The sequence below is a fragment of the Gymnoscopelus microlampas genome (genome assembly GCF_963454915.1).
Source record: "Gymnoscopelus microlampas genome assembly, chromosome: 23".
Lineage (NCBI taxonomy): Eukaryota > Metazoa > Chordata > Actinopteri > Myctophiformes > Myctophidae > Gymnoscopelus > Gymnoscopelus microlampas.
The window spans coordinates 15,877,372-15,904,676 of record NC_139960.1 but is presented as its reverse complement, the minus strand read 5'-3'; the positions used below and the strand labels follow the sequence as shown (position 1 = coordinate 15,904,676).

The 27,305-nt window shown below is 40.5% G+C and overlaps 3 protein-coding genes across 3 annotated transcripts in view; 1 reads left to right on the top strand and 2 right to left on the bottom strand.

Annotated features, from left to right (window-relative positions):
- Nucleotides 1-27,305, top strand: part of sema3aa (sema domain, immunoglobulin domain (Ig), short basic domain, secreted, (semaphorin) 3Aa) — an 818,452-nt gene that overhangs the window by 373,488 nt on the left and 417,659 nt on the right. The gene's annotated exons all lie outside the window — the stretch shown is intronic.
- LOC311039707 (beta-1,4-galactosyltransferase 1-like) lies at nucleotides 1,825-8,001 on the bottom strand. Its single transcript, XM_084049662.1, has 2 exons — nucleotides 7,534-8,001; nucleotides 1,825-2,638 (listed from the first exon to the last, which is right to left on the bottom strand). The coding sequence occupies exons 1-2, from the start codon at nucleotides 7,903-7,905 to the stop codon at nucleotides 1,925-1,927; spliced, it is 1,086 nt and encodes a 361-aa protein (XP_083905788.1). The 5' UTR covers nucleotides 7,906-8,001; the 3' UTR covers nucleotides 1,825-1,924.
- On the bottom strand, nucleotides 21,367-26,150 carry LOC311039560 (beta-1,4-galactosyltransferase 1-like; the record flags this gene model as incomplete). Its single annotated transcript, XM_084049501.1, has 3 exons — nucleotides 21,367-22,032; nucleotides 25,299-25,491; nucleotides 26,119-26,150. The coding sequence occupies 3 exons, from the start codon at nucleotides 26,148-26,150 to the stop codon at nucleotides 21,367-21,369; spliced, it is 891 nt and encodes a 296-aa protein (XP_083905627.1).

The following is a 27,305-nucleotide window of genomic DNA, read 5'->3' as shown; positions in this document are numbered from 1 at the left end:
CATTCATTCCCCGCCCCCCGCTCTTGATTGACAAGTTACCCAACCAATAATGGTCTGAACTCATTCTGACGCGTAGTGAAAGATGGCGGAGCCACAGTCTGCAGCAAAGGATTCATTTTCGGTCTGTAGAAAGCAGCGGAGGGGGTTTGTCCATCTCATTTATACAGTCTATGGCGCACACACACACACACACACATTTATTTTAAAAAAGTGCTCGATTTATATGAGACATTTCAGCTCCTGCGATCTAGATTCTAATGCCAAATTCTTTCTTTGTCATTTGATGGTGCTGTGTGCCAAAAAAAAACCCGAAGCAGATCTATAACAACCACGGTTAATATGGTTAACACTAGAATAAAATAAAACATTTTTTTTAACTTAAAACGGAAGCCCACTAAAACCCCCAAAAACGAAATAAAAACGAAAATGATCTTCGTTTTAGTTTTTCCACTGTTAGTAGTTCATTGTGGAACTGAATGGCTTTACAAAAGCAGAAGAGGAACATGCTTTTGTTGTGATTGTGTAATAAACGTGAGGTTCTGAAAATGACCAAACCAGTTGGGCAGAATGTCAGTTGGGCAGCGCAAATCTTTTTATAAATGGGACACTGTGTAAAAAGGCATGAACCGGGACATCCCCTTCAATCACCTCTTGCAACTTGTTCTCACTATAGGCAGTGGTGGAAAAAGTGCTATTTTATTTTACTTGAGTAAAAGTATCAATGCTGCAATGTAGAAATCCTCTGTTACAAGTAAAAGTCCGGAATTCAAAATGTAAAACGTGTAAAAGCATTGGCATCAACATGAACTTAAAATACCAAAAGCAAAAGAAGTCACTATGCAGAATGTCCCATTACAAGTTTTCAAATGTATAAACATCTTTTGAAAATAGTAGATCTACAAGCTCACAATGCGTCGCATTGTGAGCTTGTAGATCGGCTATTTTCAAATGGCCGAAATGTAGTGGTTAATGTATGTTTTGTAATAATAATCTACAAAGTAACTAGTAACTAAAGTTTTCAAATAATTGTAGTGGAGTAAAAGTAACATTTTTGCCTCTGAGATGTAGTGGAGGGAAAGTAAAAGTATTGGAAATTGGAAATACTCAAGTAAAGTACAAATACCTCAAAAAGTACAGTACTTGAGTACATGTACTTAGTTACTTTCTACCACTGACTATAGGCTATACCTTGTTATGTGTATCCAATAAGATCTTCCACTATTGTTTCTTTAATATAAAGTTTAGCACTTTGTTTGACTGTGAGATCCATAGTAGTTGTATGATACGCAGTTCTCGAGTTTGACCCGACAAATATAAAACAACATTGAGTCTGAACCAAAAATGGCAGAAATAGTCACCAGAAACCTGTCTGTTCACTTTTCATGGTGTACAGAGGTAGAAGGGGAGGAGAGGTAGAGTATAGCCCAGCAGTTGAAACTCCTCAGTGGAAACAATTGGCTTCATTCTGACACTAAACAATGTTTGTTTGGGTGACAAAAGGGTCCTACTTTAAATCTCCTCTGGAAACATGGCTGGCACCAACCAAACCCAACCAAGACACAGTTGACGTAAAACAAACTCCACTCTCGTCTCTCCATACAGTACGTGACAGCTTCACCTCCACTATCTCTGGCCCATAGCGTTAGAAGGAGTTCTCCTTAACGCTGTGGAACATTCGATCCTTTCCCCTCACACCTGCGGTAGCGCAGGCTGTGCAGCCTCTCGTCTTTCAGTAAAAAACAAATATATATATACACTTTCGCTACCCACCAAAACAGGAGCAAAAGTGTATTTTTTAATTTTTTACTAAAGACGAGGGGCTGCGCAGCCTGTGGTGCGTGCGCAAAGGCTCGAATGTCCCAGAAAACGTTAAGGAGAACTCCTTCTAGCGCTATGGACCAGAGCTACACGTCCACTATGCATTTCAGTCAGTGTGTGCATCGGTGGTGGAGCCTACGGCGGCAGGCGTAGGCGCGGACGATGGACTGCCAAGGTCCACAGTGATAAACGTGTAGAGTTTATCCATCTCGACCTTGTTGACGCTGTATGTGAGGGAGTTGATACCGTCTATTCCCATTCTGAAGTAGGTTTTTTTGATCTGGAGGAATCTTTCGGGATTCGGATCGTTATGCAAGTCTGCATTGTGCTTGATCATTATGAACCTCCCGGTCTGCATGTCGGGCCGAGAGACGGACGTGAATGTCATGGCAGTTCTTTGATAGATGTCGTCGTCCTCACCGCCCCAGCCCCAAAAGTCATTCGGAAAGCCATTAATGGCCAAGAACTGCCGTTTGGAGAACGACACGACCCCTCCAAAGATGGTCGAGTAGGGCAACATGAAGTTAAATTTGTCAACAGCCACTGACAGGTGTCTGGGCTTACCAAAGCAGCCATAGATGTTACGGTCGTCGATAGGGAGTAGATCCACGTCGGAGAAGACAAAGCAGGTGTAATTGTGCTTCATTGCCTCCGCAAAGCCTACGTTCATCAGTTTGGCCCTGTTGAAAGTCCCCTCTCCGTCCTGGTTAATGACGTACACTCCATAGTTTAGCTGTTGGCGCTGCAGGATGGGATGGACGTGGTGAAGCCACTGAATCAGGTGTCGATGCCGATTGCGGAACGGAATGATGATTGCCACCTAAAAGAAAATGTAATCTTTTTAATGTTTTGAGCATTGAGTTGGGGCAGTGAAGAAATACAAGAAAAGGCTCATGACATGCTATCATATAGTAGGTGCCACAATTATCTTTTGACACTAGTGTTAGTTTTGACAGCAACTTTTGATTCAGTTTTAGTCATAGTCTTTTGAATCAAATTCCATTTAGTTTTAGTCATCCGAAATTCTTATTTTGCTAGTCTAGTAATAATTGACAAAAAATCATGAAATTATAGTCGACTTTGGCTATATCTACAGTTGATTTAGTCGACTAGACTGTATTTTGGCAGGCCTTGATAGCGGTTATTTTCAGAGAGCAACACCCAAGGGCAAACAAACATAAAATGACTTTTCTTTTAGTTCTACTGGCTCTCTTCTCCACTAGTCACTCCGTAACATTTTAGTCTAGTTTTTATTTGTGGACGAAATTGTCTTAGTTTTAGTCATCATAGTTTGCATTTAGTATTTTCGTCAGTGAAAAAAGGTCGACAAAATCAACACTGTTTGATAAAGAAATAAATAGCTTAAAAACATCCACATTATTTAGACAAATTCTAGTAGGCAGAATAGTATTTTGGTGGTTGTCCAGGAGTTCAGTTACAGTAGATCCCCTAATTTGAATAACCAGTCAATTTAAATAATACAAAATGTCTTGTAATACATAGGCATTAGGAATAAGGTGCCGTGGAAGATAGGGCCCATCATTTCTTAGGACCACATAGAATGCCAGTCCACATAGGGCAGAAACCCCACAGGCAAAAAATCCACTTTGCAGGTCCACCGGGAAAGCAACGTCTGCATAGACACTGTCCAGTGTATGTGATTTTGGTATACGAATCAAAATGTCAAGAAGTACATATATACTGTATATCAAAGTCCCAAAATGAGTAGACTTGAAAATGCCCATATGGTTTGCGTAATTCCTAGTTCTGTTTATTACACATTCAGTGGAATCTACCACCACAGTTCACTGATGTCACTGTCTGTGTGTGTGTGTGTGTGTGTGTGTGTGTGTGTGTGTGTGTGTGTGTGTGTGTGTGTGTGTGTGTGTGTGTGTGTGTGTGTGTGTGTGTGTGTGTGTGTGTGTGTGTGTGTGTGTGCCATGCAAAGCATGACATACTTTAGGTAACTAGAGATTTGTTTCATTCCGTCAATTCCCATGGCCCCTTCCTTGTACTGTATCCCTTGTCACTGGTCAGCTATACCACCTTAGGAAGGGTATTAGCGAGCATGTATCTCCTCTGATACGTGTGATGTTGCCTGTCTGACAGTGAGGAGTTTTACTGGCAGGATGTGACGCATGCGGAGAAGGCTCTAGTCAGGACACGTTATTCTTCCCAGTTCAGATCCCCACTGAACAGCCACCCTGACCAACCTGTGTACACGAATCCACGGAGCGCTGCCAGCCCTGTAGGTGGTGCAACCATTGCTGCGGTGTCAGACTCAGTCAGCTGGTCAGCAGTCAGTCAGCTGGTCAGCAGTCAAAACATGTGAATACACCTGCCGTCAGTGACGGCAGGTGTATTTACATGTTTTGACTGTTTATCTGGATCAGGGTTATGCAACTTTGATGGAGGGCCACTGTATTTCCACACTCACTACAGTGGGCCACTTTGCATATTGTTGCTGTCGGGTCAAGAAATCTAATATCTCCATATTGCAACTTTTTTCGCAAATGAATGCCGTACTTGGTCATTCTAGTAAGCCTATGTCACACGAAAGTAACAAAAATAGCTGATCTACAAGCTCAAAACGCGTCGCAACACATTTTGATCAGCTATTTTTGCTATTTTGGAATTGGAATCCTGAATTATATTTTGGTATTTTTGAATTGGAATCCTGAAAAGTAATTTTTTTTATGAATTTCAATTGCATTTAGTTATACTAAAATGTACTTCATGAACTTAAATACAAATACATTGGACATAAAAAAAGTAATTAAACTAACAATATAGACTGAAGTCATTAAAGCGTGTTTCATGTTTGGAATTGGAACAGCTGAAATCAATATATTAGTTTTACGATTTTAACCTGCGGGTGAAGGTGAGGGCCGCATGTGGCCCCAGAGCCGCCAGTTGCCCATGTATGATCTGGATTGAACAGATAAACAGTAAAAACATGTAAATACACCTGCCGTCAGTGATTGCAGGTGTATTGCCAATTTCATGCAACTGCAGAGAGAGAGATTCCGCTGACCGCAGACCTCTTGAACTTCAACGCGGTTGTGACACGAGGTGCGCGTTCAAGGTCTGCTGCTGTCAGAAGAGTGCTTAAGCTGTATGACGTTGTACTCGACGTCCTGAGTGAGTATAGCGAGATGGCTGGCAGAGGGGCACACACGCACAGACGCTAACACATTGTTGTCTCAGATGCAAAACAAAGAAGTCTGTTTTCCTTCTCGCAACCTCTTTGCGAACCTGTTTAGTGTTTCTGATTGTGCAATCAAGGGCCTGCAGTCTACCAACTACCGGTAACTATAACTGTGTCAGATACTGTAGATTCTCTAGACGGTCTCAAAGAATCTCTGTCAGACATAAGATCCAAGGATGACTGCCGCCACAGATACCTGAGCATTCTGGCCAAAACAAATGTTATAATGACGGATAATGCCCTTGATAAGTGGGATTAGAGACCCATTAGAGCAGGGGTGGGCAACTTTGATGATGGAGAGGGCCACTATATTTCCACACAATGCCTCAAATCATGGACGCAGCGTCCGAATGCGGTGAAACTTTGCACACAATTTCGCACTACGTTGAGGAACAAATGCCACCCTTTCAACATTGCCCTATTATAGCGCCACCAGGAGGCCGATTTTTGCAAAACTTTTTTTTAAATATTACTCGTAAAAATGTTGTCCAAACATCACGCAAATCGGTACATATTATCTCTTTGGTCAAGTCATCAAGACGGATCCGTCCAATTTTTCACATTCCAGCCTGATTGGCGAATGCCGAACATTGCTGGCCCACACTAACCTACCTGACCTGGCGGAGACCTGTGCTCTTGGAGCACTTTTTCAAGTTACCACTGGGTTTTTTTCGGGTCCAAAAGCCCATTCATTGAATCTAGATATTCCCCAGATATACTGGAACACTAGGCAGACATCTTTTTGGCAATACCTCTTGTTTGTCTATACGGAAGTAGCCTGGTAACCCCCCCCCCCCCCCCCCACACCCCTCAGAAAATCTCACTTGTATTGAATTCCTGAAATAAAAAAATGAGATTTCCGGAAGGGGGGAGGGTTTACCAGGCTAATACGGAAGTATACCAGTGATTCTCAACCTTTTCAGGCCGTGATACCCCAAAATAATACTTTTTCAACTGGGGACCCCCCAAAAAAATCATATTTGAACTGGGAAACCTCCAAAATAATCATATTTGAACTGGGAAAAACCTCCTAAATAATCATATTTGAACTGGGGACCTCCCACCCTGATGGAATTTGGAATGGAATGTAAGAGTTGAGGCATTTAGTTTGACTCGGTTCCACAGATGACTATTGTGAAAATAGCAGATCTACAAGCTCAAGCGAGGCGTTGTGAGCTTGTAGATCGGCTATTTTCTATTTTTTTTTTTCTTATATTATTTGACAATTTGGCCAATGTTTGACCAATTTTTATAGTTTGTTGATTTTTGTTTCGGTATTAAAAAGGTCTGAGGACCCCTCCAAAATAATATGGGGACCCCCCCTGGGGGTCGCAACCCACAGGTTGAGAACCACTGCCATACTAGGCCACTTCTCCTCCACACAGGTACACCAAGAAATACGTCACCTAAGGCTAGTCATAACAAGACAAGAAGACGAGAGTGAATGCTGGCATTGCAGAGAGGAAGCCAAGCACCGTTGGGAGTTATTTTTAGTGTTAAGGAATGCCAGTAAAAGTACAAAATTAGTGGTATCAAAATGTACTTAAAGTACCAAAAGAAAATTACTCATTATGCAGAATGTCCCATTTCAAGTTTTCAAATGTATAAAAATCTTTTGACAATAGCCGATCTACAAGCTCACAATGCATTGTGAGTATTGTGAGTATTTCTCCATTGCAGTATTGATACTTTTACTTAAGTAAGGTAGCCTGGCAATGGCTCGCACTCGCTCCCTATGGGCCGAAGTCCAGACTGATACCGGGGAGGAACGTGAGAGTGAATCCACGATATCAGTCTGGCCAATGTCATGGCTAAGCCACAGGCATACCGTTGCTCCAATCCGCACCAAACCTTAGCATAAACATTGTTCAGGGGTCTGCCATGAGAATAGTCACACCAAGACTTTGCTCAAGACTTTCAAAAGTACCAGTATAACGGCTGTACTATCAGCCATGGTTTTTATTGTATTGGATCAAATTAAATCTGTGGTATCACCCATCCCTATTAACCCATTAAAACGGGGAATGCATCTGTGTAACCACTTTAATCATTCTTTTATACTTTGGCTGTTCAAAAATATCAGATATACAAGCTCAAAGCGCAGCACCGAGTTTGAGCTTGTAGATCTGCAAAAAAACATTTTTTTTAAATATATTTAGTTTTTAAAGCGAACATTTTTAACTCAAATCTTAGCTTCTGGGGGTCCCTGGAACACCATACAGTATATTGAAATGGGGCTCCGCGGCCGAATACATTTTGGGGGCCCTTGACATGATAAGGTTTGAGAACCATTGATTATAGCAACATAAGGTTTTAAAAAAAAACTTTAAAAGCCTTTTTTTAAATCCCCCAGAAGCAAAGATTTGAGTTAAAAATGTTTGCTTAAAAAATATGAAAGTGGTTAAAATCTAAAATGACAGATGCATTCCTGGTCTTAATGGGTTTTAAATAGACACAGGTCAAGTAAATCCCTGTTCCTTTCGCCCCCTCCATTAACGTATACCCACCTTATGATGTGAAATACAGTCTGGTGGTCTGTATCGTCCTCCCTCACGTAGAGAAGAGTTAAAGTCTGCCCTCACAGACTCCATGGTCCTGTCCCAGTTGAACTCCACACGAAGTGGGCCCACCAGGTGAGGAGAGGACTTGGGACAGCACGCCAGAGACTCTTCTCGTGCATCGGCTGTGTTTGCATTCTGGGTTTCGTTGCTGTGGCAATCAACAAGAACCTCTGGTTCTTGTTCGGCCGGTGAGTTAGGGCTAGTGGTATCTCCTATCATCTTCCGCGTAACAGAGTAGTTACTGGAATGCAGCCATAAGTTAAATAATATCACAGCCTGAAAGAGTATTATGATTATTATCACCGGCTTTATCTGCATCTTTCCTATATTACTCTTGAGTTCAGTTGTAAAAAAAAGAGACGAAAAGGACAATCGACGGTTCAAAGAAATGGCAGCGATGGAAACGTCATTCACTGCCACTCCTGCATTGTGCCCAGAGTGCTGAGTTCGTTATGGCAACACCAATGTCAAGACAAGACACATAAACTACTGAACTCTCTCTCTCTCTCTCTCTCTCTCTCTCTCTCTCTCTCTCTCTCTCAGTGTGCCCCCCTCCTCTCCTGCAGTGGGATGGATGTTCAGGTGTTGCGGAAAACAGGTGGAACAGGCGTGCCAAAAAGTGACAATGGTGGACATTTTCTTTACTTAAGTAAAAGTATCAATACTGCAATGTAGAAATACTCTGTTACAAGAAAAAGGGCTGTGTTCAAAATGTTACTTGAATAAAAGTACAAAAGTATTGCCATCATCATGTACTTAAAGTACCAAAGGTAAAAGTACTAAAATGTTTGAAAATAGCAGATCTACAAGCCCACACAACGTGTCGTTGTGAGCTTGTGGATCGGCTATTTTCAAATAGCCGATGTATAAAACAGGGCTAAAGTGTTTAATTTATATGTTTTATAATGTAATAATGTATATCTACAAAGTAACTAGTAACTAAAGTTTTCATATAATTATAGTGGAGTAAAGGTATTTGTCTCTGAGATGTAGTGGAGTAGAAGTAAAAGTACTGAAAATTGGAAATACTCCAGTAAAGTAAAAAAATACCTCAAAATTGTACAGTACTTCCTGTTCATGTAGCCTACTTAGTTACTTTACACCACTGCATACGTGATACTTTATATCTCAAAGAAAACTTTTTTTCAAGTCTTGAACTGTCTTTAATGGGGAAAAAAACTGGTTTGTAATGAAAAAACTGTGGATGAGCACCACTAGTGTAACGTTCAATCTGCGTTGTGGATTAAATCAAAGCCTCAGCCCATCTACAGCAGAATTAGCAGCAGTTTGTTGTAAAAAATATACCCTTAGGTACTGTAGGCCTATGTCAAAATGACTAGTTGAGAACATGCACATTAAAATGTCATTATCTGTCACTCCAGCATTGTGTTCAGCATGATTGGGTTTGTTATTGCCTGCACGTCATGACAAAAAAATGCTATCAGACTGGTTTTTGGATTGAGCTGCTATGTGTTTGTGTACAGTGTGTTACCAACCAGTGGTGGAAAGTAACTAAGTACATTTACTCAAGTACTGTACTTAAAGGGATTCTAGGTAACTTTAAGCCTAAAAAAAAAAAAAAAAAAATATATATATATATATATATATATATATATATATATATATATATATATATATATATATATATATATATATATATATAATGCATTTTTTCCCCTCTATCAGCCACTATATAATGATGCTGGGGTGTTTTCCTGCATTGAAACACAGTCTGAAATCCGTGTTTTCCCTCCTATTTATGTTTTGACATCCGGGTATCCGGGACGTAAACTGTCCTATCAGCGTCTTCGCTCAATGTTCTGTGATTTACAGTGAAGGTTGGCCAATCAGGTGGCGAGTTCGAGTGAAACCGAATGGAACTGAGTCCAGCCTGAGTGCACCCGAATAAAAACGAGCGGCAGCCATCTTTTCTGTGCGCTATTTTCTCCTCCTGTTTTAAAACTTCAAAAAGCTCTCAAATTCTATTTTGAGGCATGGAATTTACTTATAAGATATCGTTTGGATACTAAAGAAAGTGCTCCTCGGAGCACAGGTCTCCGCCAGGTCAGGTAGGTTATTGTGGCCTCCTGGTGGTGCTATAATAGGCCAATGTGAAAAGGGTGGCATTTCTTCCTCAGCCTAATGGGAATGTGTGTGCAAATTGTCATGGAAATCGCACGCTGCCTTCATGATTTGAGACATTTTGTTCAAAACGGACCAATCCTGCAAACTTTGGAAGCCAACCTTAGCCAATGAGGATGGAATATGAAATATCTTGTCACATGTCTTGATCACATGACTATTGAGATAGTGTACCAATTTGCGTGATAAAATCTGTAGGAGTAATATCCAAAAAGGTTTGCACAAATCGGCCTCCTGGTGGCGCTATAACAGGGCCATGTGAAACATTTGGGGCAGAGGTTCTGAATTGGCATCCAGGCAAGATGGACACACGGACACACAGACGGACAGACGGACGGACAGGGGGTAAAACATACTCTCTCGCCATGCCTTTCGCCTGCCTGGCGGAGACAAAAAGTCGTTTTGGGGAGGTACATTTTTTGCATGGGGGGATCACTGCACTCCATAAATATATTACTGCACGCAGAAACACTGTTCTTAAATCACCCATGCCGTGATTAGAATAATCTATCAAAAGCATCTGAAACCACTGCTGCTATCTGAGCTTCTCTAAAACTTTTAGTCTTCATTTGGCATGAAGCCAAGAGTGTTATGATAATATGATGGCACCACAACAAAGCATTATGGCAAACAATTCATTCTCTAATGATGCATAGCCTGGCATCTGACTAACGTGTCACACGTTTACTCAAGGAGCATACCTCTAGTCAGGCTACATAAACACATATTCACCCCACTGATCCACAAAACCACACACTGCAATTAGTTTTGCAAACTATCAAAACATGCTATTGCGCACAATGCAAAAGAATGCCCTAACATAGCAATGAGGTTTAATCAAATGACACACATATATACAGTAGCAAGCAACTGCATCACATTTGAATTTCTGGCTATTGCAACAAACGGCACCTTTGTGCACAATGATCCAAAATTCCAAATAGACATGACAAGTCACAATTAAAAAAATCTGTGTGATTAAGACGACTGAATATTTATCTGCTCGACGGCAGCATCATTAAAGGAGTAGTTCACCCAAAAAATGACTTATTTCCTATCAATTACACACCCCATGAAGCATTGAATTCATGGAGGTTTTCTTTGTTTTTGTCGCATTCCTAAGCCAATGATTTCCTACGCCCTAATGTATCCCGTAGTCTTTATTTTTATCATCAAATTATTGGCTTAGGACAATGTGACAAAAAAATAATAATCATGAATTCAATGCTTCATGGGGTGTGTAATTGATAGGAAATAAGAAATGCTTTGGCTGAACTACTCCTTTAACCATTACTGTACCTTGAGGTGCTGCGGTCGGAGCGAGTTGTTTAATAATAATAAACCTTGCGCTCTGGGGATGAACACGCTCATTGTCATGTAACAATATGGTCAATAAGTTCAGCATGTCAACGTGGTCGTGGACATGCATCAGGGACATGGTGACCGTGAGTCAGTGAAGTCGTTTTGAGTCAGCTTAGATAACTGATGGTTAACTGATGGAATAGAGCAACATTTGATTTGGCCAGGGGTCATCACCATGGCAGCTTGTGATAGACATTTTCATTAATATTTCATTTTTGCCACGTACATGAAAAATAATCATTTTTACCAAAAACACATTGGCCTATAGCCTCAAATGTCACTCACTAATGGACTAATGGACTCCTAATGTGTCATAGGGTCTATTCCAATGTGCTGCACATTTTAAAATAATAGTATGCCTGCATTAACTACCGAGCCACTTAACCACCAAAAATAAATCCTATTTTATTTTGGATAATAATAATTTAGTCTAATCAGTACAGACAGTGCTTCCACCGCAAAAGGGCCACTTAGCTGCAAAGGAATTCAAGATTTCAAGATTTACTTGAGTAAAAGTACAATGGTACTGGTATTTCAAGGAAAGATCTTTTGAAAGTAGCAGAACGCTCGTGGTGCGACGCATTGTGAGCTTGTAGATCGGCTATTTTCAAATGGCGGAAATGTATATAGGGCTGAAGTGGGTATGTGTGTTTTGTAATAATAATGAAAATCTACAAAGTAACTATAGTAACTAAAGTTTTCAAATAATTGCAGTGGAGTAAAAGTACAATATTTGCCTCTGAGATGTAGTGGAATAGAAGTAAAAGTATTGGAAATTGGAAATATTCAAGTAAAGTACCCTCAACATTTCACATTTTATATTATACATCATATGGCTATGATAGAGATTACTACTTGAGGACAGAAGGAGATCAAATCAAGTTCTACCAGCTAAACCTTTTGGTTTGGCAAGGTACGGTAAGGTGATCAGGTATTCTGCTGGAAAAAAAGACACACACGACAATCTACACTTGATTTGATTTGATTAGAAACTATCCGTCGACGATGCAAAAACGTTGATCCACGCTTTTGTTTTCTCTCGGCTTGATTACTGCAACACACTCTACTCTGGCCTGCCAAAGAAAACAACTGACAGATTACAACTTGTTCAACAGAAATTTTAACTAAAACTAGGATGAGAGAACATATCACTCCAGTTCTAGCTTCACTACACTGGCTCCCGGTTGTTTTTAGGATTGATTTTAAAATTATTTTAATAGTTTATACAGCTCTAAATGGTCTGGCACCTTCCTACCTCTATGACTGCCTAGAGAGATATGTTCCAAACCGGCCCCTCAGGTCTTCAAGTGCTGACCTGCTCGAGGTGCCTACAATGACATATAGAAAATACGGTGAAGCAGCATTCTGCTTCTACGGACCGACAGCGTGGAATAAACTCCCATTACACCTAAGACAGGCAGCCTCTGTCGATAGCTTTAAAGCACAGCTCAAGACCTATTTCTTCACTCTTGCTTTTAGCTGATTCTTTGGTTGATTTATAAAGTCCTCACTGTATTGTCTATTTTAATGTTGTTTTATGCTTTTGCTTTTCTTTTTTTGCTTTATTGTTAAATTGGTTGTAACTGTAATTGTATTCTTGCTCTGTAAAGCACTTTGAGCTGCATTTCATGTCATGAAAGGTGCTATACAAATAAAGTTTATTATTATTATTATTATTATTAGACATAAAAATTACCTGTTAAACGCTTCTCACAGAAACATAAACAAAAAAAGATATGTAGTCCTACATGATGAGTGATTAATGAAGGACAGGATTTTGACTGAATGCAGTGTCGCAATAGTTTAATGCGAAAACACTTTATCTGCTTTATCTGCGATGCGACGCATTGTGAGCTGTAGATCTGCTATTTTCAAATGGCCGACCTGTATATGGGTTGAAGCGGTTAATGTATGTTTTGTAATAATAATCTAAATCTACAAAGTAACTAGTAACTAAAGTTTTCTATATTTCTAATAATTGTTGTGGAGTAAAAGTACAATATTTGCCTCTGAGATGTGGAGTAGAAGTAAAAGTAAAAGTATACAAAATTGGACATACTCCAGTAAAGTAAAAGTACCTCAAACCTGTACTTAAGTAAATGTACTTAGTTACTTTCCACCACTGGTTTTCACAGCATGTTTAATTGGACACAGACCAAGCCAATCCCCGCATTCCTTTCATTTCTCCGTGTATTTTACTCACCTTATGATGTGAAATACAGTCTGGTGGTTGGTATCGTCCGCCCTCAAGTAGAGTAGAGTTAAAGTCTGTCCTCAAAGACGCCATGGTCCTGTCCCAGTTAAACTCCACATGAAGTGGACCCAGCAGGTGAGGAGAGGACTTAGGACAGCACGCCACAGACTCTTCTTGTGCATCGGTCGTGTTTCCATCCTGGGTTTTGTTGAGGCAAAAGTCCTGTATTTCTTCAGGTAGCCTGTATCCTGTCATCATCTGGAAAAAACTGATGTGCCTGGAACACAGCCATAACCCAAATAATATCACCAACTGAAACAGTATTATGCGTATTACCCAGCCTGATCTGGGTGTTACCAGCTTTATTTGCATCCTTTTCTATTCCTCTCCCACGATTGACTGGTTAAAGAAGTGACAAACAATAGATTGTTCACAATCTAAACTTCATCCAGGCTTTGTGTTAATCATTTACTTTTTTATAGCCTAAAGGATATATATTGTGTGTGTGTGTGTGTGTGTGTGTGTGTGTGTGTGTGTGTGTGTGTGTGTGTGTGTGTGTGTGTGTGTGTGTGTGTGTGTGTGTGTAAATAGGTGTGTCTTTGGGGACAGGGAAATGATCAGTGGACGAGAGCCATTGTTTTGATCCCGCCCCCTTGGAAAAATAACGTCCTCAAAGAAGCACCAGACTCAAATCCACAGAGTGAGATAGTCTGGCTACGCGAGGCTATGGCAAAGTACACAACCCCATTTCATTACAAAAAGTATAGATACTCCTGGTCAAATGTTACTCCTTGTGATCGACTCATCACAGGGAGCAATATTTGACAAATATATAAATTAATCAGTTTATTAAAGGGATAGTTCACCCATGGATAGTTCATCGATTAGTCACCCCATGAAGACTTGAATTCATGGCTATTGTTTTGTTTTTGTTGCATTCCTAAGCCAATAATTTGATGACCAGCGGACCGGTAGGCAGCGGTTCCGGTAGGAGACTCTTTGTGTCTCCTACCGGAACCGCTGCCAGTCATCAAATTAGTGGCTTAGGAATGCCACAAAAACAAAACAATATCCATGAATTCACGTCTCCATGGGGTGACTAATCCATAGAAAACAAGTCATTTTGGGGGTGAACTATCCCTTTAAACTCTCTCTCTCTTTCTCTCTCTCCCTCTGTCTCTCTCGTGTGAGGTAGCCATCATGACAAGCGACTGGTGTTATAGATAAAAGCAGAGCATCCATGAATGGACAGTAATATGATCTTTTCTCATTGCTGCATTATGATGAAATCCTACACTACAACTGTCACACACAGCATATGTATAGACTACAGTATGTACACTACGTCCCTGCATCCTATCTGAATGGAACCCAAATATTGGCATATAGGCTCTGCTGGAAATTACCTGATGTAAAAAAGGGAAGAAAAATGCTTCCCTTTTCTTTTCTGCCATGCATCATTTCCAATTATATGCTGTAGGCTACAGCCTGAGCCAACTGAAGCTCATTAAGAGCTATTTGCGATGAGGCCAGACTATCAGACCACATTCAATTGATTGATTGTATGTGGTGATATCACATAGGTAGGTTGGAGAGGCCTATTGTCGCTACCAGCTGAAAGTGTGGGAGTCTACCCCCGTTCCATGTGCTAGACCAGTGGTTTTCAACCTTTTTCATGCCAAGGACCCCTACATTGATATACATTTGGCCGCGGACCCCCATCTGAAAATGTTTTGTGCCAGGGACCCCCCAGAAGCAAAGATTTGAGTTAAAAACGTCTGCTTTAAAAACACATATTCAAAGACATGCACACATTTTCAAGATTTTTCAAAAATAGCGGATCTACAAGCTCATAGCGCGGCACAGAGTGCCGCGCTATGAGCTTGTAGATCTGCTATTTTTGAATAGCCAAAGCTTGGATCTTGTCTTGTCTTGGGAATTGTCGACTGAAGGATGCCTTCTAAGCTTGATCCATTGTTACAGGTCATGATTTATTATATTGATGGATAAAAATATGTCACCCAAAACGTCAGGGGTGATGCTTGGGACAGGTTAGCAAATAGTCTTATATATATAGAAGTGTGAATAGCGTTTCAATTGAACTGATGTCACAACATAGCTGGTTAAAATGATTGTGTTAGCCTACCATAGAACATAGAACAAAAAATGAAACTGTAAAACAACAATGAGCATAACATCAAAACAATATAAGTTTAGATTATTATTATTATTATTTTGTTCATTTTTTCATAAAACCTACAGTAAGTGACCAAAACGACTTTTCTTTGTGTTGAGCAGGACATACAAAGTGGTTCGCAGCTGTGCCAATGAACAACATTTGTTTGGGTCAGTACTTTTCTTTTTACATTACTGTTTTAGGTTAAACTTGTACAGGTGGTGTTCTTCCCAGTGGTCGAAAGTATATCTACTCAAGTGCTGAGGGTAGGCTACTTAACCACAATTTGAAGGTACTTTTACTTTACTTGATTCCATTTTTCAGTACTTCAGTTCAATAAATTCAACACCAACACCAGTACATCTCAGAGGCAAACATTGTACTTCTTACTCCACTACAATTAGGCTATTTGAAAACTTTTATTACTAGTTTCATTGCAGATTTAGATAATCATTATTATTATAAAACATACATTAACCAGTTAAGCCAGATTCTATGCTTCGTCTATGAAGTTGTTGTGGAGTAAAAGGAGCAGACCACAACAGCCACAGGGGGTCCGTGACCCCTAGGGGGACATCAGAGTGACTACAGGGGGTCCACCAAACCATTGTGTGATACCGAAAATAGCAGATGTACAAGTTCACAACGCCTTGTGAGCTTCTAGATCTGCTATTTTCGGAGAGATGGTGTAGAGGGAAAAAAGAGCAGACCAAGCACAATGCCAACGGTCAATTTGACTAAGTATTGAGGTTTTAAAAGGTTAACTGCCTGAAAATGTATATAACAGTATTAATTTTCGCAACATAGTGCTGTCCAGGTCTATGAAACTATATGAAATCTAAGTAAAAGTTTAATCTGCGACACAATTCCTTCCTTGGCCTGAAAAACGTTGAAGACCCCCTGCTCTACACCATCCAGACCATACTGCTGTGAGTACGCATTATGACCACTAGAGGTCCTCTGTAACTCATTGCTTCGTGTGTGTGCGTGTGTGTGCGTGTGTGTGCGGCGTGCGTGCGTGCGTGCGTGCGTGCGTGCGTGCGTGTGTGTGTGTGCGCGCGCGCGCGCGTTTGTGGTGTGGAGTTCAAGTGCATGGTCTATGAGAACATGCATAATCTTTTATTTTAGGGAATGGGGGTGTAATATGTATTTGTTAAGTTTACCGTTTATCATCTTTATTTGAAAATGTTGATACATTTTCCATTTATTCTGCCATTCATCTCTCTCTCTCTCTCTCTCTCTCTCTCTCTCTCTCTCTCTCTCTCTCTCGCTCTCTCGCTCTGAAGGCAGGCTTCACGCGGGCTCTTTAAAGACGCACTGAAGTGACATTTTCGGGCATTTTATTTTGAAGGTTCAGCCTGAAACGTCGGCTCAACGACTCTAAACCAATCGGAAGGTCCCATCCCTTCAGGCTATGGGACGTTGGATCTCAATCACTTCAGCCGTGGGCAACACGGCTAGTGTTTGTTTACAAGTGAGAGAGAGACGGCCAGTGAAGCGCGTTTGCTACTACCTGGCTTATTTCTAACCTATAATGTTTTCAGATACATATTTTAGTGTGCAGATGAAGTTTAAAATGAGTAATACACTCATCTTCAATGAGATTCAAAACGGAGTATCTCTGTAATTAAAATCAGCTGTGTTTGAAGAACGTGCAGCTATGGGAATCAAACAGGTGCATGTAATCAAGATTCATTTATATTCACGAAGGTCGAGTTATGTCATCACGCAGCACGTTTTCGTTTACAGGAAGTAATTAAGATTGGCTTTTTAGGGACTTTAGATGTAAAAATACACAAAAATGTTTTTTTTTCATTTTTTTTGGCATCTATTGTTAGGTATGCCCATATGATGACCACGGATATGCTCTAAAAGTGTGAAAAACATATTTTTCATTTCACTACACCTTTAAAATCCTCTGGTTGCCCCGCCCCCTTCCCCCACACACCTGATGTAAACAGACAGACAGAGAGGTCTCCATTATACAAGCTAAGCTAATGATATGTTTGGAAGTAGAGCCTAAAAGAGTGAAATAAACAACTTGTAATGTAACGTTCCACCTCATGGAAGTTGAGTAGAGTTGTTAGTGTTGTCAGGGAAGAACTACAGCTGCGCCACATCTGTGACTGTTGAAAAACTCATGGTGACAAATTAACCGTTGGTCGTTTTCTGTCCAACTGTGTTTTTATTCTCCAGGTGAGAGAGAGAGAGTGTGTGTGTGTGTGTGTGTGTGTGTGTGTGTGTGTGTGTGTGTGTGTGTGTGTGTGTGCGCGTGCGTGCGTGCGTGCGTGCGTGTGTGTGTGTGTGTGTGTGTGCATGCAGCGAGCGATTTGAAACTGAAATGAACAGACCATTATAGTAGAATGGCTGTGATATTATAGAGCAGTGGTGGTAATCTTTTTTTGTGGCTCCACCGATCCAAAGCCCATACATTTTCCCATAGAGATTTCCATTATTCAATCAGTTATTTTAAGCCTAGAACCAAGCCATCCAGCCTCCTGGTGAATCATGACCATAAAACAGTGGTTCTCAACCAATGGTCCGGGGACCACCAGTGGTCCTTGAGGGGGTTCCAGCTGGTCCCCAGCTAAATGAGGGAGAGTTGGTAACCAAATGGACCCTTACAGATCTTTAACTCTTGAGAGCGTAAAATGAAACCAAATGGACCCTTACGGGTCCATTTGGTTTCATTTTACACTCTCAAGGGTTCAGTTATTGTTAAACATCTGCTTTACTTAATTTAAGAATTGTTATTTTGATCAACGTTTGCCTGTTATCTCTCCTATGGTACCAACATCAATACAGCATGGAATTGTGGACAAAATCGTGTCCAACGATAAGAAAATATTCTAAGTCTTGGGTCTGATAGTCATCTCATTAAATGGTGGTCTGTGGCTCAAATGCAGAATAAATAATGGACCTTGATATGAAAAGGGTTGAAAACCACTGCCACAAAACATTTGATTCTGTGAAAAAAAACAAAAAACAAAACAAAGGGTAGGCCTATTTATTAAAATATAGTACGTATATCATATAATTAAATATTCTGTTTTTTGGGGGGAGGATAAAGGAGATGACCAGGATGGAGATGATGGACCAGGATGGAGATGGATGGATGGAGATGACTGGAGACACCTGCTGAAGGGCTAGGGCTAGAGAGGGCGGCTTTATTTCTCTATCCATGGGTTCCAAAGTTTGACCCTGGCCATCACTTACACCAGTGGTTCTCAACCAGTGGTCCTTGAGGGGGTTCCAGGGGGTCCCCAGCTAAAGGTGTTAATACATTTTCACCCCTTTATCCATATTGTATACGTTGGCTGTTCAAAAATAGCAGATCTACAAGCTCGCAGCACATCACTTATTGCCGTGCTGCGAGCTTGTAGATCTGCTATTTTTATCGAAAAATCTTGGAAATGTTTGAAGAATTTTGTGGATTTTTTTGCAATTTTTTTTAACACAAATCTTCTCTCCTGGCCGTCCTCGGGGTCCCTGGCACAAAACATTTTCAGATGGGGTCCGGAGCCAAATGTACATCAATTTAGGGGTCCTTGGCATGAAAAAGGTTGAAAACCACTGACTTACACAACTAATGAAGTCAAGTAGAAGACGGCTCAAGGTAAGAAACTTTTTTCTTTCTCCTGCTGCTGCTCGTGTTGTATGCTGGGTGTATACTGATGTGATTCAAGCTATTGCTGTCATTTTGGGAAAGCAATGGCTCAACATGTTCAGTGACTGGAACTGAACGCTGATGTGAATCTGCAGTCTGTATGTTGTGTTGTGACTGAAGTTGTACAGTACAGTATGTGTGTATGTGGCTCTTGGTCACTTCAATTATCCTAGTTTGCTATTTCCTTTTAAGTTCAAGCAAGAGGTTGTGGGCTTTGACATAACGGCCATCAATTCCAAATGTTCATTTGGAATAGAAGACGTGATGTGGATCTACAGTATGTCTGCTGTGTTGTGGCTGATGTTGAAAGTTGTGATCTGTGACAGGGTGGCTGATATTGGTTCATGACTGGCTTGGTGGCAACACCTCCTCTGTCTGTAGGCCTGTTCCTCATGGCTATTTTTCTTTCTTTCTCTCTTTCTTTCTTTCTCTCTCTCTCCCTCTCTCTCGGGAGGGCTAGGGCAGCCTAGTGTCATATTGACCCCATGTTTGAGTGAAACATGTGGTACCGGTACATTTATCTTTTCAGAACTGTTGCTGTCATAGAGCTCTATATTAAAACGGTTGCTGTACATTCACCAAAGGTACGTCAGTGACATACGGACTGTGTTGTTGGCTTGTGTGCGGTGCGTCCATATGTCGCGTCCAAAACAAAACAGTACAGTAGACAGGTACATTTTGTCCATTGCTTAGGAAGATCACACGGCTAACAATGCAGGGTACCAGTCATGTGGTTAATAAGCTATAAAGATGTTGTTGTTGGTGGTTTGGTTTTGATTGTTTGTTAGCAGGCTATTCTATTTTCTGGACATGAAGTATTTTGTGAGAATATTGTAACACATGATGATGTGCATGTGTAATAGGCTAATAGTTGTATTGTTATCCCATAATTAGAATCTTCAAATTTGATATATTGTATAATAATACTGTCTACCTTAAATCCAATATGCATATTGGCCTAATACTAAAACTGGACAAAAAAATGTTTGTTTTCATAGACTAAAACTAGACTAAAATGATCAAGGATAGAAATTACTAAAACTAAGACTAAGACAAAATCTAAATTAGCTGCCAAAATTGACACGCCTCCTTTGTACATGTTGTTTTGTACATGTTGTCAGTTAAAGTTGTCCCCTGGCTTTCGGCAGGTTACTGTATACAAGTTGGCTTTGTATAGGCGATGACAAAGGCTTTTGCATAGGAATCACTCTTTATTGTGGCCAACAGCTCAAAATCACATGCCAACACAAACCAACTCAGACGCATGGTGGAGGCTGGTACATAATGCAAATAAGCACGTCACCCATGGTGTGAACCAAAATACACACAATGAACATCATAAGACACCACAACACATGCAAGCCCAATAAGACAATATCTAAATCTCATTCCTCCTTACCAATAACACAATAAAACAAACAATAACCTGAACTTAGCATGTCATACTGGAAAATCTCTAATGGCTCAGGATGCTACAATATTTACAGTAATTGTTGTGACATTATCATCCACTGCTCCGTTAAGCAAATAAATTGACAACGTTTCTCTTAGTGGGAAGCAGAAGGTCTCACCTTTCACATACCTCTCGCTAACACACTAAAGCTGTATACGTTACTGATCATACTGTTTTGCCTACTTGTAAATGAGCTCATTTATACATGAGTTACAGAATGTAGCTTTACAAACTGATTGGAAATTAAGTTAAAGGTAGGGTAAGTGATTTTCTTTAGTTAAAATAAGTGTTAAATAGCTCTATATTCTGATAGTACTCATTGCTATAGAGTGTTTGTTCAGTATTAGGAGTCTCCTTGTCTCTCCAGCTCTATAAAACAGAAAATGCATTTTCGTTTCAGTTTCAGTTTAATTTCCAATTTTATCCAACCAGGACAGAGAACTCAATCAGGATATAGATTAAACAAGTGAAATTGGAAGTGATGACACTAAGAAATGAGCAGGCAAAATTGGAACTGGAACACTTCAAAAATTAAGCTTAAAAATGGGTACTTTCTCCTGATTGGCTGAGATTTTGACACCTACCGAAGAATGTATTTTCTGTTTATTAAAGAGCTGGAGAGACGGGGAGACTCCTGTTACTGAACAAACACTCTATAGCAATGATTACTATCAGAATATATTGCTTTAACCTTTTAACAAAATACTTTTTATTTTAACCAAAAAATATCACTTACCCTACCTTTAACTGTATAGAAAGAATAGAAGTTTTAATTTCCTATTTTGCTATTTTGGACTGCCTATGTCCACAGTGATAAACATGTACAGCTGCTCCTTCTCAACCTTGTTGATGGTATATGTGAGGGAGCTGATCCCATCCTCTTCCATGGTCGATGAGGTTTTAGAGACCTTTTCAACATTCTGGAGATTAACCTCATTATGCAAGTCTCCTTCATGCTTGATCATTTTGAACCTCCCAGTAACCATGTCGGGCCGAGAGACCGCCATGGATTTTATGGCAGTTCTTTGGTAGAGATCGTCATCCTCGCCGCCCCAGCCCCAGTAGTCATTTGAGAAGCCATTCACGGTCACGTACTGCTCTGTGGTCAACGACACGACCCCTCCAAAGCTTTTTAGGGAGGGCAGATGGAACTTAAATTTGTCAATAGCCACAGACAGGTGTCTGGGATTACTAAAACAGCCGTAGATGTTACGGTCATCGATAGGGATTAGATCCACGTCGGAGAAGACAAAGCAGGAGTAATTGTACGCCTTCAGTGCCTGGACAAAGCCTACGTTCATCAGTTTGGCCCTGTTGAAAGTCCCCTCTCCGTCCTGGTTAATGACGTACACGCCATAGTCCAGCTGTTGGCGCTGCAGGATGGGATGGACGTAGTAAAGCCACTGTATCAGGTGTTGGCTCCGATTGCGGAACGGAATGATGATTGCCACCTAAAAGGAAGAAAATTAAATAAGATTCTCAGCCATCCTTCAATGTTACATGATGGTACTGGGGCAGTGAGGACATGCGGGAGAAGACTGATGACCTGCAAAGAAAGGACCCCAGGTTGCTGCTGCGGAGAAGACAATGTCAGACACACTCACTGATTCACACTCACTAACAGTGGTGGAAAGTAACTAAGTACATGTACTCAGGTACTGTACGTACAAATTTTGAGGTATTTTTTACTTTAGTGGAGTATTCCCAATTTTCTGTATTTTTCAGACATGCAAAAGTGTCACTTTTCAGCTACAGTCACCTTTTTGAACCCAAATAGGGCAATTGTGTGACACCTGACCCGAAAGAAAACAACATGTTGTCACCTTTTTCACCTCGGGGCTGTTTGCATGCCTGATTATTACTTCTACTCCACTATATCTCAGAGGCAAATATTGTACTTTTACTCCACTACAGTTATTTAAAACGTACTAATTAGTTTGTAGATTTGAATTATTATTACAAAACATACATTAACCATTTCAGCCATTTCTATCTAAACTTTGGCTATTTGAAAAAAAGCCAATCTACAGGCTCACAATGCGTCGCGATGTGACCAATTATGAACTTGTAGATCTGCTATTTTCAAAAGATCTTTATACATTTTGTACATATGATACCTTGTGAAACAGGACATTCTGCAGAATGAGTACTTTTACTTTTGGTACTTTAAGTATATTTTGATGCCAATACTTTTGTACAATACTCAAGTAGATTTTGAATTCCGGACTTTTACTTGTAACAAGAGTATTTCTACATTGCAGTATTGATACTTTTACTCAAGTATAACATTTTAGTACTTTTTTCCACCACTGCTCACTCACAACACTCACATTCACTCATGCAAAATGCAAGCAATTCGATGATCAAAGTCATCTGTATAGCATACTATTTGTTCACAAAGCTGTCGGCACGTTGCTATGTATATGACAATATGTAGTCAAAGTGTTATGTTCCCAGACAAACGTCCCGGTACAGTTTGATAATGGGAAAATGTAAACGTGTCACTGTCACAATGAGAACATACCTCCTCAGGTGTATGAACGTGAATAACTGTGTGTGTGTGTGTGTGTGGGGGGGGGGGGGTGTAAGGTGAATGTGTTTATTGCACCAGCCAGTGGCTGTCAGTGGTTCTAATGTTCCATCCATGTGGTATCGGCAAGGAAGTTCACTTTCACTTCCACCCTCAGGTGGTAATACCATACTCATGGCAGAGCTCAGGTGCTTCTGCTTACATAGAGTACACCACCCAATAACAATGACAGGCTGTGCTCCTGTTCAGCCTGTTGGATTAGCGTCAGCGAGAAGAGGGCCTTGTAGACAACCTTCAGGGCCATGAGGGCTTTATTTCAAACTAGACCAGTGCAAATGGCACTGGGTTACTAGGGGACGCGGCAAGTCGGGAACGATGCAAGTTGGAAATGCATGCCCCGGCGCACGGTTATACAATACCCGTTGCAGCTGTTGTCAGAGTACTTGCTGTATACCTGTTGTTCGAGTATCCGGTGGGCCACAGACAATGCATGTAACCTCATGTAACCCTCTGATATCATAATGCAATGTCAGAGTGTGACATCATAATGTTATTATCGTAATAATAATAACTTGAGTTTATACAGCGCCTTTCAAAAACCCAAGCACGCAAGCCGTAAGGTTTATGTAACTGTCTGGGTGCGTCAATAGTCCCCATATACTTTGGGCATGTTACGTTTGTGTTATATACTGTAACTGTCCATGAGCCAGAATAGTCTCTCCATATATAGGCATGTTGCGTTTGCGATGGGTCAGTCGGTTAGTAAAAAATGGCAAAGAAGTTTAGGGATAATGGGTGAGGCATCGGCGAAGATATGGCCCCACCATGACTAAAACTAAATTAAAATGTAGCTGTCAAAATTAACACTGGTGGAAACCCCAGCATATAAGCGCTCTCCAAAGCACCGTACCACGCTCATAACCACAGTGGAAAACCCCCTACAATTAGGGAGGGGGGGAAGGTGGAGTGGCCTGGTCAATCTGGTCGAGGTGTGTGGGACAATGGTGTTGGGAGAGGATTTTTTTGTTTTGCTGGGGGGGGGGGGTTATTGGGGAATCTACCCGGTCTCAGTTTGCCGCTGCAGGGGGCATGTGTCCCACATGAGGAGGCATGACTGATTTTAAGCAGGTCACTCACACCTGGCCTGAATCAGACTAAATGGACTCAGAGCTATTAGGTGTGACTACTGCACATGTTGTGCATGGAGTTGGATGCAAACAGGATTAATCCTCCCCACGCTAGTGGTGGAATTAACTAAGTACATTTACTCAAGGACAGTACTTAAGTACAATTTTGAGATATTTGTACTTTACTTGAGTATTTCCAATTTCCGATACTTTTACTTCTACTCCACTACATCTCAGATCCATATATTGTACTTTTACTCCACTACAATGATATGAATACTTTAGTTACTTTGTAGATTTGGATTATTATTACAAAACATACATTAACCACTTTAGCCCTATATACATTTTGGTCGTTTGAAAATAGCCGAAGCTCACAATGCGTCATGTTGCGACGCATTGTGAGCTTGTAGATCTGCTATTATGTATGTATGCATGTTAAAAGATTTGCACACATTTTCACGATTTTTAAAGGGACACAGAACAAGCCCTTCCTTATTATCCTTTCATCCCTCCATTAACCCATTCAATACGGGAACGCATACTGTGTCATTTTAGATGTTAGCTATAACCATTATTTTATACTTTGGCTATTCAAAAATAGCAGATATACAAGCTCATAGGATAGCGCACCGATTAGCACACCGATTGCCGCGCTATGCTCTTGGACAAAATCTTGGACATTTTTGCAAATCTATGAATACATATATTTTTAAAGGGAACATTTTTGACCCAAATGCATGTCATTTTGCGGGTCCTTAACATGAAAACGTTTGAGAACCACTGATATTATAGCAACATACGTACATTTTCTTTTTTTAAGTTAGGATTTAGAAGACATTTGTAGAATCCCCAGAAGCAATATATATATATATTCATATATTTATTTATTAAAATATTTCTAAAAAACAAAGAAATCTAAAGATGACACGGATGCGTTCCCGGTCTTAATGGGTCAACGTATACCCACCTTATGATGTGAAATACAGTCTGGTGGTTTGTATCGTCCTCCCTCACGTAAATCTCTTGTCCTCCCCCAAGAGTTAAAGTCTGTCCTCACAGACTCCATGGTTCTGCTCCAGTTGAACTCCACGTGAAGTGGACCCACCAGGTGAGGAGGGTTCTCTGGACAGGACGGCAGAACCGTCTGTACATCGGTTGGGTTTGCTGTGTGGGTTCTGTTGAGCCAGTGGTCTCGTGTTTGTTCAGTTAGCAGCCTGTCTCTTGTCATCCTCTGAATGACATTGATGTCTCTGGAACGTAACCACAACCCACATAACATTAACAGCTGTAACACATTCAACAATATTAGAAGTAGTATGACCAGTCTTATCTGCATGTTTGCTATCCCTCTCCCCAGTTTAGTGGCAAGATGTGGAGCAATCGATGGTGTGAGGGAAGAAGAGTGGTCTACAGCTATAAACGTCCTTAAACCCAGGGGGTTTAAGGATGTTTAAAGCTATCAGGTAGCAGAAATGCTACTGGACAGGTTTTTGTCATCCCTTGTGAACTGACCGTGTGTGTGTGTGTGTGTGTGTGTGTGTGTGTGTGTGTGTGTGTGTGTGTGTGTGTGTGTGTGTGTGTGTGTGTGTGTGTGTGTGTGTGTGTGTGTGTTTCTCTCTCTTATTTACAATAAATAATAAGGGAGAATGCAGAGTGCAATCTGATTATTTTTGGGTTGTGTACACAAAAACAATCAGATTTATAAATGCCATGTTTGCCGTTTGTGCACGTACAGTGCCTGTAAACGTTTAACATCAAATCGCAACTCCTCCTGAGTGTACAGTATAGTGGCAGTATGTGGAACCATCCATATAGAAAGTGGTGTAAAGAGAGAGTGGTGTCAACAGAAGTTGAAGTTGTTTTTGCAAGTTTCTGACAGTGTGCGGGTCCTCTTCTTTGATTTAACCATCAGAGATCTCCTCCTAAATTGTGCATTTTTGACTTACGCACCTGTCGCCAACCTTTGAGGTGTGTGCATCGGCCTCCTTCACAAAAGTCAACAGAAGTCTGAAATATTTGATAGTCACATACTGTAACTCATGCAGACATAAATCCATTCCTGGATGTGAATGCATTAGTAGTCAATAAATGCATCGATTTACAGTAATTATATAGCACACTGACATGGCTGATGTTACCTTGCCCTGTTAACATGTTTTTGGTCAACCCATTAAGACCGGGAACGTGTTAACTAAAATCTTTGCTCCTGGAACAAACTAATTTTAGATGAAGGTCTGTGGTCAGAGTTTGGGTGGTCCTCGACATGAAACAGTGTGAGAACCACTGATTATAGCAACATAAGTTGTTTTAACTCTTAGGATTTAGAGGACATTTTTAGAATCCCCAGAAGCAAAGATTTGAGTTGAAATATTCTCTAAAAAATATATATATATTCAAAAGATTTGCACAAACTTTCACGATTTTTTCAAAAATAGCAGATCTACAAGCTCATAAGCTCATCGGGGTGAGCAAGTCCTTCACATCACAAGCATATAGAGCCAGTTACTTGCAGTCCAGTGTGGTTCTCTGGAGGTAAACATGGTATGCCTAAACAGACCATACTGTATGTGGGCAACTGGCGGCCCGGGGACCACATGCGGGCCCACCTTCACTTAATGCGGCCCGCAGGTTAATATCGGAATACTGATATATTATTGATTTCAGCTGTTACGATTGCAAACATGACCCGGTTTAATTACTTCAGTCTATATTAGTAGCTTAATGACTAGTATTAAAATTCGATTGTCTTTTTTATGTCCAATGTATTTGTATTTAAGTTCATAAAGTTAACATATTAAGTATAACTAAATGCATTTGAAATTAAATAAAAATGTTACTTTTCAGGATTCCAATTAAAAAATAGCACACAAAAAATCTGAATTCCAATTTAAAAATAGCAGATTTACAAGCCCATAACGAGCTTTAGATCTGCTATTTTTGCTACTTTTGTGTCCGACAGTAAATGCAATGTGGCCCTCTGGAGTGAGTGTGGAAACATAATGGCCCTCTCCATCTTCAAAGTTACGACCCCTGCTACAGACAGAAACCTGCCTTTCAGGTTACC